General features: G+C 36.7%; 1 protein-coding gene across 3 annotated transcripts in view; it reads right to left on the bottom strand.

Moving 5' to 3' along the window:
* The window catches only part of iqgap2 (IQ motif containing GTPase activating protein 2), a 182,587-nt gene that overhangs the window by 16,016 nt on the left and 152,920 nt on the right, over positions 1–13,651 (bottom strand). For all 3 annotated transcript variants that reach the window (XM_062972342.1, XM_062972345.1, XM_062972344.1), the window contains 11 exons: positions 13,337–13,420; positions 12,640–12,711; positions 12,332–12,401; positions 11,836–12,044; positions 10,871–11,020; positions 8,538–8,701; positions 7,808–8,032; positions 5,752–5,892; positions 5,326–5,410; positions 2,777–3,009; positions 1,778–1,910 (listed from right to left, as the gene is read on the bottom strand). In XM_062972342.1, the coding sequence (XP_062828412.1) occupies positions 1,778–1,910; positions 2,777–3,009; positions 5,326–5,410; positions 5,752–5,892; positions 7,808–8,032; positions 8,538–8,701; positions 10,871–11,020; positions 11,836–12,044; positions 12,332–12,401; positions 12,640–12,711; positions 13,337–13,420 (1,566 nt within the window). The remainder of the gene's footprint in view (positions 1–1,777; positions 1,911–2,776; positions 3,010–5,325; positions 5,411–5,751; positions 5,893–7,807; positions 8,033–8,537; positions 8,702–10,870; positions 11,021–11,835; positions 12,045–12,331; positions 12,402–12,639; positions 12,712–13,336; positions 13,421–13,651) is intronic.

The raw sequence follows: 13,651 nt of genomic DNA, 5'->3' as shown, positions 1-13,651 counted from the left end.
ACAGCAGAGTAGAAATGATACAAACCTTGTTAGTTTCAATATGTATTTGTTCCCAGTTAGCTGTACTTGGAATCACAGAGATGGAGTCCCATTAACCACCAAATACAGGCTCAATGCAGTATCTCCAGCTAAAGCATCCCCAGAAGGTAGCTGTCCAGTCTCTTTCTGAAGACATCCAGAAAAGAGGACCTTACCAGCTCTCTAGGCCAGTGGTTCTCAACTTGTGGGTCCCCAGATGTTTTGGCCTTCAACTCCCAGAAATCCTAACAGCTGCTAAACTGGCTGGGACTTTTGGGTGTCGTAGGCCAAAATACCTGGGGATCCAAAGGTTAAGAACCACTGCTCTAGGCGATTGGGTCCACCGGTGAACTGCTCTCAGAAACATGAGGTTCTTTCTAATGTTCAATCAAAATCTATCCTCCTGTAAACATTGGATTGATTTCCTTCTCTGAGGCAGTAGAGAACAAGCCTTCACCCTCATCTTTGTGGCAGCCACTGAGGTCTCCCCTAATCTTTCCTTCATCAAGCTAATTGTGCTCAGCACCTTTTATCTCACTTTATGTTTTGTTCTCCATATCACTTATTATCCTTGCTGCTGTTCTCTGAATTCCTCTTTGTTTATATCAGTGTAAGATGGGACACTCAGAACTGACCTTAGTAGAATCACAAAATAATAAAGAGTTGGAAGAGACCACATGGGCCATCTAGTCCAACCCCGTCAAGCAGGAAAAGCATAATGAAAGCACCCCTGACAGATGGCCAGCCTCAGTTTAAAAGACTCCAAAGAGGTTTCCACCACACTCCGAGGCAGAGAGTTCTACATCTGATAACCCAGATGAGGCTGGGAGATGATTACTTTCCTTGATTTAGAACAGTGGTTCTCAACCTGGGGTCCGCAAATGTTTTTGGCCTTCAACTCTCAGAAATTCTAACAGTTGGTAAACTGGCTGGGATTTCTGGGTGTTGTAGGCCAAAAACATCTGGGGAATCCCAGGTTGAGAACCACTGATTTAGAAGATGTACTTCTATTAATGTAGACTATGACAACATTTGCATTTTGCTCCATCACACTGCTGGTTCATGTTCCGAGTTACCATCAACAATAATCCCAATGTCCTTTTCACATGTCGTACTGCTGAGTCAAGTATTCCCTGTCCTATACCTGTGCGTTTGGTTTCAGTGGCTTCAATGTAAAATTTTGTATTTCATTCAATTGAATTTTATTTTATTAAGTAAAGCCCAGGTTTTCATCTAAATCATTGATTAAAAAATACTGAAGAGGCAGACTTCTGCAGCGCTCCACTTGGGACCTCCTTTCATTCTGAAGTGCAGCCACTGAAGGCAAGTCCTTGAGCATAGTTTTCCAATTAATTATGGATTTTCCAAATAATGTTTTTCATCTCCTTCATATTTAGTCATTTCGCTAATGAAAATACCACAGGGGCTTTATCGATATCTTAATTGAAACCAGATAAATGATATCCATAGCATTCCCACCAACTATTTATCTAGTGACATGATAAAAAAGAACTTTATAGTTCATTTGTTCTGTACTGGTTCCTACTAATCACTAAATATCCATCAAGATACTTGAAAACAGACTGACGTATAATCCTGTATAATATACTTCCTGGTACTGGGGTCAGGCTAACTTCCTGGATCTTCTTTTTTTCCTTTTTTGAATCAATGTTTCACCATTTCCTTTACTGCTCACCATTTACTATCAAGATGCCTTGCAAGTGACATTAGCTTATTTTGCAGTGTTGCAGAAACTTACTGAATGTGTGTTGATAATTTCTTCAATTGAGATATATATCACTGGCTTGCTAAGTGTCACCATATCAGAATATTCATCAATGTTGAATTTTTCTTCAGGCTCAGGAACAACACATGCTGCTTGAAAAAAATTCCTAAGGAGAAATACACATAGGTAATTTTATGGGGGGAAAATGAGCTGTACCAATATCCAAACAAAAGCCCAATAATCACAGTGACTTCAATCTTAAGCGTACATGATGTTGCTTAGTTTTCTGCATTGTTTAAAAACTAACCAACATTAACATTTCAAGCGAGACTGTCACAATCCTTGGAATATGAAGCCTTCGTTAGCATAAAAAGAAACTGAACAGGTGCCAACTGAGCTGATATATTCCAATTTATGGGAAGTTATATAAATATGACATCAATGAAGTTATTTTAGACAACTGTTATTAACACTGCAGTTTATTGTGACTCAAGGGAACTTTTGCATAGTGACACCACCCAGACTGCAAATTTATTTGCATCAAAGACCATAGTTTTCTTAAAACATTTTGGCAAGCTAACCAAGCACCATTTCCTACTATTGTCTGAAGATATAGAAAAAAATGAGTACTGTAAATACGCTTTTCCTACTATCACTTACAGTTTCCCTTAGCATAAATTATGCATTTATTACTCTTTAGATGAACACAACCTGCCATTATAAGAACTACCAAGACATGCATATTAGGTGGGAAGTCTGCAAACAGAATAATAATAATAATAATAATAATAATAATAATAATAATAATACTTTATTTTTAACCCACCCTCTCTCTCCAGAGAGACTCATATGGAAAGTTATATGAATACATATGGCCAGTTGTAAAATTAATAAGGAAATGATATAGGTAATAGAAAAGGCTTTTACCTATAGAAAAACATATCTAAAATACAATATAAATCTAAAATTTCAGGAAACTGGCAACTCAGATATGTTTTTGTCTCATAATTTACTGGATGTTTCAGTATGTACCTAAATTTCTCATATGTTTGAGAGAGGTAACTGTTCATGGATGAGAGATGTGCGTTTTCCCCTTCAAAGAGGTTATTTGAGGCAGCATGTTGAAGGACTTTCGCCACACAACCTAAATTCCTCCTCTGTTCAGAATGGATCTGGCCTCCTGCTGTCATGTCAATTATGTCAAATCCGTCAGGTGCAACAATCGCTGGATTCATAAACCGGTAATAGAGAAGATTTCCAACAATCTATAAAGGGAAAAGCATTAAAAAAGTCCCTCTGTTCAAAAAGTTTATTCACGGACCATGTTTCCATGTCTTGGTGAGCCAAAACTCTTAGAAATTAGCTCATAATGAATGGGTAAACATGCTGGTACATGCTGCTTAATAGCTCTGGTTTGGCTCCCCTTCTCAGGAAGAATAATGAAATGAGCTAGGCTGTGGTTTATTTGCCATGATAGTTGAACCAAGATCTTTAACTTGTTCTTTTAACATGCCAGTGTCAGAAACCATGAATACTTATTTATCCGATCTCTTACAAACCACAAAGCCCAGTGATAACATCATACTAAGCCGATGAATGATTCTGGTTTCTATGCAGCAGCATGTCCCTGCATCTCTCTCCCACATACAATAACCGTATCACTTGAATGTAGCTAGAGTTTTGATCCCGTCCCAAAGTATATATTAGCTGCAAAATAGGACATACAGGTAGGGATGGGGAAATCCATTAATATAGTAATGGTTTTAAAAAATCAAAACTATGATTCATACCTATTACTAATATTATTAAAATCAATTTATATACAGAACATGGAAAAGTTCTTTTTTAGACAATTCTCATGATCTTACTTGGCTAGGGGATTCTTTAGACCCTAAAAATAATATGAATTGTTCTTATCTATTTCCTTTTAGTTCAGTCCCAGAATGTCATTGTATTTTAGTTGTTCAGTGCTGCTACTAAAAATCAAAAAGTGAGATTATTGAAATGCTTTGCAGGTTTCACCAACATCCTAACATCCTGATTTTAAGTATCCTTATATTTTGAAGTCTGGAGCCGCCAGTGGTGCAATGGGTTAAACACTTGTGCTGGAAGGACTGCTCCCTCTGTCAGCTCCAGCTCCCCAGGCAGGAAGCGGAGAGAAGCCAACCCACAAGGATGGTAAAACATCGAACATCTGGGCATCCCCTGGGCAATATCCTTGCAGACAGCCAATTCTCTCACACCAGAAGGAACTTGCAGTTTCTCAAGTCACTCCTGACACGAAATGTTTTTTGAAGTTATGCCTTTTTGTGTTCAACAAGATGTTATCCTCAATGAAAATATACATTTTTAAGCCTTGTACCTTATGCCAATACTCTGACCTTCAGGAAAGGAGTATTTATGCACAGAGTTCAATTTTCACTGGTGCTGAGAAGTTACTGATAAGGACACTGGCTTTCAGTTGCTTATCACTCAACATGGACATTTCCTCCAGGAGAACTTGTCAATTTAGTATCACAGTTTCCAACCAAAATAGAAAATGCAAGTAACAAGCAGTAGCAAGTCATGACTAAAGAGGCAAGTCTGATTACCACAAGATTATGGAGAGAATTGGATGATATGTCAAGCTGAGTTACATAGCAACTGATAAATAAGTACATCTTGAGATAATGTTGGGCAAGCTCCAGGCTGATTGTATCTGCTCTGCCAGATAGAGCCAGGCCAAAGGATACACACTTACAATTAAAGGAGAAGGTATGTCTGGGCATATTATCTTTAGTTTTTAGAAAATGAATTCTGGAGGTATAATTTGTGTACAGATGGATAAAAATGAAAGCAATATAGATGTTTATCATCACCACTCTTATTTAAACAGTTTGAATTGTGGTAGAGCAAGTGAAACTAGAAACAGCACTTTAAGCACCTAGATCTGCACTAGTAGACCAAGTGCTTCAGTAACTCAGGATTGAATAAAATTTCATATTCCCACTTATTAAAGCATCTTCAAAGAACTAAAATGGTGAACGGATGTATCTATATGTTCCAGCGCTTCTATGATTAGAGTTACACGTTGTTTTAAGAAGTATTCTCATGTAAGTAAATGAAATGAAAAGTTTAATATCTAATCTTAAACACTGCTATACAAAAGCAGAAGCTGATACAATTAGGCCCTCCAGGTGTTGCTGGACTGCCACTCCCTTCACGCCCCACTATTGCCTATTTTGGCTATGGATGATAAGTGCTACAGTGCAAAAACAATTGAAAAGCTACAAATTGGCTACTCCTGAATCAGGCATTCATGCATCCTTCATACTAGCCCTGACTCTCATCCTTAATCCTGTCACCAGCACAGGAATAGACACCAGCCATTAAAGCCTGTGATCTTAAGAGATACAAAGAACTTATATAAAACCTTCTCAATGAGAATGTTCCATCTAAGTTGTCACATCTTCAAGCGCACCAATGAGCAAACATGGATACTTTTTTCTTATCACATGCTGACGTACCCTGTTCTCTAAAGCAATGCCCCCTTTCTCTCTGCATAGTTAAAAGATGTTGACAAATCACCCTCACAAATCTACCTTTAATAGCTCATCTTCTGTTGCATCTGGGAATTTCTCGTGGAGTGAGTTCTTCAGAACTTTGGCTATATATCTCAATCCATAACTACATGAAATAGATGAAAAAAGGAAAATAATGGAGAGAAGATGAAAAACAACTAATTCAAGTCAACCAAAGAAAACTCAAAACAAAGCACTGCATTTGTTTTACAAACTTTGGAACTAAATAAAACAAGATGGCACTAAAACCATATGTAAACACAAAAGAGAAAGATACATTATGAATGCTAATAGATATAAACATATCTGAATTTGAGGATTTGGGGGAATACCCCCCTCTGTTGGTGAAGTGCCACTGTAGATCAAAGCATGCTTAAGCATTCTTGCATTTTTCCAATAATTCTTCCACAAAGTTTCACCAAAGTTCTACTTGGACCTCAGACTTACGGCATTAAATTTAGAGATGAGAATATAGAAGTGAGGACTTTATCAGTTACTGCTCTGAGACTCTGAATTGATGACTCCAATCGATTCACTACCTCAGGATGTGTCAATGCTTGCTCTGTTGTTACGTCATAAGGTAGTTTGCTACATAAAAGGGAAAAAAAGAAAGAAAGAAAACAAACTGTGCAGAATGTTACATTTTTAAAACGTTTAATACAAAGTTTAGATATGCATGCATGGTTATTTGATCTGATGAAAAGATATAATAACTTAGATTGAATTCCTGTAACAATACTGAAGGGCAGGACTCAAAAGGATGTTTTTGCAAATTCATTCAGACTACTAAATCTGCAACATTAGTACAACTGTGCAAATCACTTTTTAGCAGATTTTACCACATTTGATGAGGAATTTTCCCTTAGCTTTCTACCGCCATGTTTTCCCCATATGTATAGTTGTAGGTACTGATACCTATATACAGCATGTGACACAAATGCAATTTACCAGTTCTTAGTATTCAGGTTTATAGATTTCCTTGCACAGCTCATATTTTTGTGAAAGTTCATAATGAAATTACAGTAGAGTCTCGCTTATCCAACACTCGCCTATCCAACGTTCTGGATTATCCAATGCATTTTTGTAGTCAATGTTTTCAATATATCATATTTTGGTGCTAAATTCGTAAATACAGTAATTACTACATAGCATTACTGTGCATTGAACTACTTTTTCTGTAAAACTTGTTGTATAACATGATGTTTTGGTGCTTAATTTGTAAAATCATAACCTAATTTAATGTTTAATAGGCTTTTCCTTAATGCCTCCTTATTATCCAATATATTCGCTTATCCAACATTCTGCCGGCCCATTTACGTTGGATAAGTGAGACTCTACTGAACATATATATATAAAACACAAACCTGAGAGAGGCAGTCACTTCAGGTGAAATTCTGGATGACCTAGGACAGTGGTTCTCAACCTAGGGTCGCCAGATGTTTTTGACCTACAAATCCCAGCCAGTTTACCAGCTGTTAGGATTTCTGGGAGTTGAAGACCAAAAACATCTGGAGACCCCAGGATGAGAACCACTGACCTAGGAGAACCCATGCTGCTCTGAATGGTAGGAATGAAAAGAATATGAAAAGTGTTCAAAAGTGTTGGGAAATCCTGACAAGAAGAATCCTTGCTGTTCAAGACTTCTTTGCACAAAATTCACACATGGAATTTTTGCAAAGAAAACAATATTCTTGTGCAGAAATCAATATTGTGTAAGTTTTACACAAAATAAGTACACAAAACAGTAAATATTTACTGTTTCCTGCACTGTAAACATTTTCTGCCCCAAAACGCCACACACAAATTTGGTACTGAATAAATTTCAAGTTGGGCACAGATTTTAACATTGATTTTACACCGAGACTTATCTTTGAGCAGTAAAGACAAAACAGCAAGACACTGGGGTAGATCCAAGACCTCACTGAACAGAATTAGCTGAAGGTAACTTAAAAACAACACAGCTGTCTAACCAAATAGTGAAGTAGCACTCATTATACTCTAATAAGAAACCAAATTTATTAGACTGTTATGTTAAGTCTAAAACATCCTCATTGTACTACTAAGTACTCTATTCTAATTAACCTAATGGGCTAATTATGTTAACTTTGGACCAGTGAGAAGCAGTTGACATAGCTAGAACCGAGAATATAAATCAGTAAGATTCATTGGCCTTTCTTTCATGTTTCCGACTACAGGTAAGTTGTATGTTATCATACGCTGTTTCTAAACTTTACTTTCATATTTGAATATAAATCACATGCTTATAGTCTCTTTTAACACTTCATTTTCTCATTTAGGAGCTCGACTGTTTCAGCGTGCAAGCAGTTACTATATCCAGCCAAAAGTACGGAACATGCTTCATAATAATTGACTTTCTAACAGCTTTAGCCTAATAGTTGGTATATTTGCTCCTTCCTCTCACTCTATCCTGCTCCTATAAGCAACCCAAATAAATAACTAAAAATTACACTCTGTTTTATCTATCTCTGTGGGATATACCTACCTAGCTTCTCCAGTTTGCATTTCCAGTTGATTTACCCATGCCTTGTATACTTCCACAGGGCTTGTGTTGATCACTAGAGATTTGTCATCCATGATCTCTTTCACTACAGGTGCCAACAGCTGGCGTAGAGTATTCTGTCCTCGAGCGCCTCGGTTAAAGCTGACCACCATCTTGATGACAGTAGGGTTCCCTGTGACAATATCTTGAATCTGGTCTACCTTGGAACTGCAATAAAATAATAATCACACTTCAGTTCTAGTTGAAGACAATCAAACCAATATCAGGACCATCTGAATGGACACACAGCATACAGCAGAAGAAATGGCACTTGAAACAGAAATACAGAACAACCCTAATATCTGTGGGGCAAATGTTCTCAGACTTAGTGCAGAAATGTAACGACACAAAAAAACCTTATTGAAATGAACAACTTTCAATGGAAGCATATTGCAGAATCTCTAGCATTTCTATGTCCTCCGGAATGATTATTATATGATCAATTTCTGCAATAAGCATACCACAGAATAGTACTGGAAGAACTAGAAATATGTAGAGAGAACATATTATTTAGATGTGGATAAGTGAGACTGCAGATACTGGTACCATGGATGGTTTGTTATCTTTTAGGATATTTAACAGTTAACTACTTTACTTAATCAGTCAAGATAGAGAAGAGTCTGATAAAACAGAAAAATTTAAGAGGATGTTTTCCATCTTTTAATATACGCACTGTATCTCTTCTTCTAGAGCAGTTTTAAACAACTTCAGAAGTAAGTATTCCTCTCGTGGATTAGAAGCATAGTTGTACAAAGTGAAGATAACTGTATCCATAAATTTGGTAGATTTATTCTGGGGCATCTGGAAAATCAGCTTCGCCAGGTAAGTTGGATTAGTCTATGAAAGAAATATTATAATAGCACATTAATGAAAATAAACACTTTCCCACTACTTGATTTATAAGCATAAAGAAATCAAAACCATCTATATGAGTACTAATTCACACTTAATGACTGAAAGCTACCTAAATAAGTGCCACAGAGAAGTACAGATACTGAATAATCCTAGTATTAATGCTCTTAATGGTGTGCCTTTACTAATGCAAAAGTATTCTCTCTCTCTGAACATTTGTCACATGTGCATCCACTGGAGTAAAGCACGCAACATAATGGAGATCATGTTTATTAGCTCAGTTAAAATTTATTTATTTGATCTTTATTATGTCATTCTCTTAAATGAGACTCAAAGCAATGTAAAATATAAATTACGTTTTGTATATGCTCATGTATAAGTTTAGAGATTTTAGTTAAAAACTTTGGCTGACTTATTCATGGAGAAACTATAATACTTTAACTCTTATCTGGCAAAATATGAGCGCTTAATTTGTCCCAGGAGAACCTAAAAGCAGCACTGACACCTTTCAATACATATTGCACATTAAGAAAAAGGTCTTGTAATCTGCTAATCTACATTACTCTACCCTGGTCAGTTAAGGGTGGAAGTCTGTTTAAACAGGAAATTCTTTGCTAGCCAGCAAAAGGACAGCAGAGAATGAGGTAAAAGGGTTCCTAAAGAATTCCTAAACCTGGGAATAACCACTGCAAAGCTCCCTCCCCATGTCCTCAGCAGCCTAGCCTGAGAAAACCTTCCCCTGAAAATCAGTAGACTTTGGCAGGCTAATATGGGGAAACAGGGCTTTCAGGAAGCCTATATCCAAGCCATATAGGGCTCTATAGTTCAAAAACAGCACTGTGAATTAAGCCCAAAAATGGACCAGCAGGAAGTTAAACTGTTTCAAAAGGAGCAACATGCACATGGATGAAAATATTAAGATGAAATCTTACTATGGAAGTATTACAGCTATCTCTGTAATTCATAGGAACAAACTCAGACTGCCTTCAAAGTGTTGCTCTCAAAAGTATGAAATGTGCCAACTCCTAGCCTGTCAGTCAGCCAAGGGGCCACATTTGTTGATTTTGCAAAAAAATATCCCACAAATTCCCAAGGAATTGTGCTTGATAAGTTTCTCAAAATACTCCATGCCATCCAGATAAACACACCAGCTGCCCACATCACTCCTGCCAGAATCTCTATGCCATCACTATTAATCTCTGGCCTGAGATTCCCTGCTTTCTACTATTTAAACCCCTTTCCCATGTATCACTGTGCTACTTCAAAGGGGTTCTCAAATTCCAGAAATTCCAAAAAAAGCTGTCATATTCTCCAATCCTGGTGGATTAAACTTCCTCTTTTCCCAATCTCACTATCTAAGGAATGATCTTTCTTCATGATGGAAAACTATAGATTAACCACAACCCTTGACATCCGTCCTCTTAATTTAAAGGATTCCAGGAAATAAAGACCAGCCTGGAAAGAGACAGATGTGCTATTTGTGTGGAATGTATTAAGAAAGCCATAGATTAGTGATGAACCTCCTTAAGGCTTTGAACTGGATCTTAAACTTCAGAGTGTATTAAGACCCCAAAGATGCTTCAGAATGTGAGATCCCACAAGAATGGAGCAATAGAGGTGGCTGCATGGTGAGGAAAACTAACTAGGTGCTTCCATCTAGTTTTGGCCCATCTTCTTCTCGTTTGCCATCTCAATTGGATGGGCCCATGCCTCCTGGCAGCATCTTTTCAAAGGGTGCAAGGTTGCTGATAGAAGGAGGGAAAGTTCTGTTCCCCTGTAAAGTTTTGTATCACTTGCAGTCTTTAGACTTCAACCCTTATGTATTAACAGAATGATTTGAATATTTTTTCATTCAAGGTAAGTATGACCATCATTGAATATCATTACACAGCTAAACACTAAGAAACAACAAAATAAAGAAATATGGGGAAAATGCATTTGATTGTAAACATCACAAGCTAAAAGAGAAACATTAATCCTGGATATTTAAAAAAAATGAAAAGTAACAATGAAAACAAAGCAGAATAACAACACAAAAAGAAGGACAACATAGCAAAGAGTTTAGATTCCACAGAGTAAAGATGAGAATTTGGCATCCTCTAGGATGTAAATTATACAATGAACGAAACTAGACTTTAGTTATTGGACACTTACCTGCAGAAGATAAAACAAATGTTGATAGGCCTCTAGTTTTTTTCTCCTCTCTTTGCTCAGGCCTTTGATGCCTTGCTTGTCCCCAGTTACCATCTCCTCCATCTGATTTTTACTTTTTTTGTTCAGCTTCTTGCTGTGTGATATGACATCCTGTCAAGGCAAAGAAGAGCTAAAACTCAACAGATATCTTACAAGTTTGTGAACATTAGATATCTGGCATTTGGGGTAACTGCAACTCTCCTCTACAACCAAATAAACTTCTCTATCTTCCCATTTAAACAGAACATGGAAATTGAATGTTTTTGGACTACAAATCCCTGAAATTTTCCAGCTAGAATATTCCAGATTCTGGAAGTTGTAGCCCAAATAAATAACATCTTCAAGTCTTGTGTTTAAGTTAGTATGATAAGATCCCCTAACCATGAAACCCATACACATGGTTTTACTTACCCTATATTTGAAGAAATTGGTCTTTCTAGGCATTTTTCTAGACCTTGCATGCAATTTTATGGTATGCTTTCCCAGTAGATACTAGAGTTGCATTGGAAGGTCTAGAAAATTCTGAAAGGGGATACCTCCCTAGGAACCTTTGGCTCCCCCAACACAACTCTATAGGATGCTAGGCCGTAAGTGAGGTAATTCAATGGAGTTGAGTTGTATCCATAGTTTCACATAACCACAGTCTGACTGATAATGTAGCCCTCATAAATACAGGAGACTTACTGTATTATAAAAAAGTGCATACTGTGGATCAAAGGAATTAACATCTAAAATACAGGCACTGAGCTAATACATAGAGCCCAGTCAAAATGTCAGCCATAGACACTCAACAGCGTTGAAGGTGGCAGAAAGAGATTGTGAAATAAAGAGGAAGTATCAGATAGTTAATCATCATTTAGGGGGAAAACAGTGAGCAACATTTCTTGAATTTACCAAACCAGCATATCTCATCCAATTTGACTAACCTGCAGTGTTATTCTATTTTTTACTAGCAATCCTATCTTGATATCCATGAGGTTCAGATCTTTCTCTAGTTGTTGACTAGATCGGATATTTGTGACCACCTCTTCCCTTAACCTGGTTACTTCCAGCTCTTCTTGAAAGTCCAAATCACTCTGATCCATGAGGTAGGCAAATTTGCGCAGGACATTCAAAGGAGGGTTTTCAGAACCCGCTGTAAGTCAAATAAATAAATACGAAATTACATTTACTAATTTTAGACATTTAATTCTGAACCAATTCCATAAAACTATTGCAACATTTAGTGTTGCTATTTTAAAGACATCCAGCTGTGCACTTATGCAGCTTTCCAGATGTTGCTGGACTGAAATTTCAGCATCCCTAACCAGTATAGTCAATGGTGAAGCACTGTGGGAAATGCAGTCCAACAACATCTGGAGACCACATAATTCCCCTCTGTCTTAGAACATACTGTACATAAAACTACTATTTTGCACTTACTCAATATTCTGTAGTCTTCCCTAGCTTTGTTTGCTTTAAGGAAGGCTTGGATCTTCACAATTTCGTCATTCTGAAAGAGGCCAAGACAATGCATTTTCAGACATTACTACACAATAAACATCCTGGCTGCAATTATTTTTTATGTACATAGAACACAAACTAAATAACCAATGTTCTTTTCCCCCACCAACTCTTTGACTTCAAGGAGAAAATGTCTGATCTGTAGAAATGTTTTCCTCTGGTCAAATAGAAAGCAGCAGGAACCCACTTATGAACTTGAGAAAACATATGAAAGGTAAAAATCTTACATGATCTTTGAAATATTGCAGACGTTTCTTGTATGCTCTTCTTGCTAACCACATTTTAACCCATGCCTGGATCTAAAGGGAAAAGGATGAGGAGATACTTAAAAACTATAAATCTTAATTTCCCAGTGATTTTTAAAGATATTGGTTATAAATAACATGTTCACAAATCATTTGTAAAACAAGCATTTCAGGTAGGAACTCGTTAGAGCAACAGCTTCCTTTTATTTTAATGCTGAGTTTTTATACATTATGTCTATACTGTACTCATTTTAATTTGTAAGCTGCCTTTAGTCCCAATTTTGGAAAACAGTCATGAAGACAAACGAACATACTAAGATGCAATTGAAATATTGGATATAATCTGAACAAAAAAGATATACATCAATTGAATGGACGAACAAACAATGCATCCAGTGTGCACTCATTATGCAAGAATACCTACTTAAGCCTACAGAAAAGGTGGAATATGAAAGAAGGTATTTAAAATGCTTAACAACAGTTTTAGTGTTCACTCTTCTATGAAATGCATACAATACTAGAACTTTCTCTATAGTTTCAGACACCACTATGATCTAGTCAACTCTTTCTGGAGTTCCTTGCCCAAACACATTTTAAACAGTTTCCTTATAGTTAAAGGCACCGGAAGACAACTGAGATATATCAGCACAGCAGTTCTTCAAACATATATTGCACTTACCTTAATAACAGATGCAACATTTCTTTGCAACGTTTCAAGTCTTTCAGAATAGATTTTCCTTTGTTTATATCCTTTCCAGCATGCCTGTTTTGTTTTTCCAGATGCAAAATATTAGTAATATGATCAGTTCTAAAACACTTTCTAAATCCACTTAAGAGTACATTTTGTCAGAAAAGTGGGTGCGGACATTTTAAATATGAATTTATTAAATATATAATGCATGCATTCATTTTATGACGATTTGATTTCCTAAATAAAATATCACCACTCATTCAAAGCTTTCTTTATGTATTTCAGATCAAATTCTGAATTATT

The sequence above is a fragment of the Anolis carolinensis genome, chromosome 2 (genome assembly GCF_035594765.1).
Source record: "Anolis carolinensis isolate JA03-04 chromosome 2, rAnoCar3.1.pri, whole genome shotgun sequence".
Classification (NCBI taxonomy): Eukaryota; Metazoa; Chordata; class Lepidosauria; order Squamata; family Dactyloidae; genus Anolis; species Anolis carolinensis.
Note: the sequence above shows the minus strand (reverse complement) of the source record. Positions and strands in the feature narration are given on the sequence as shown.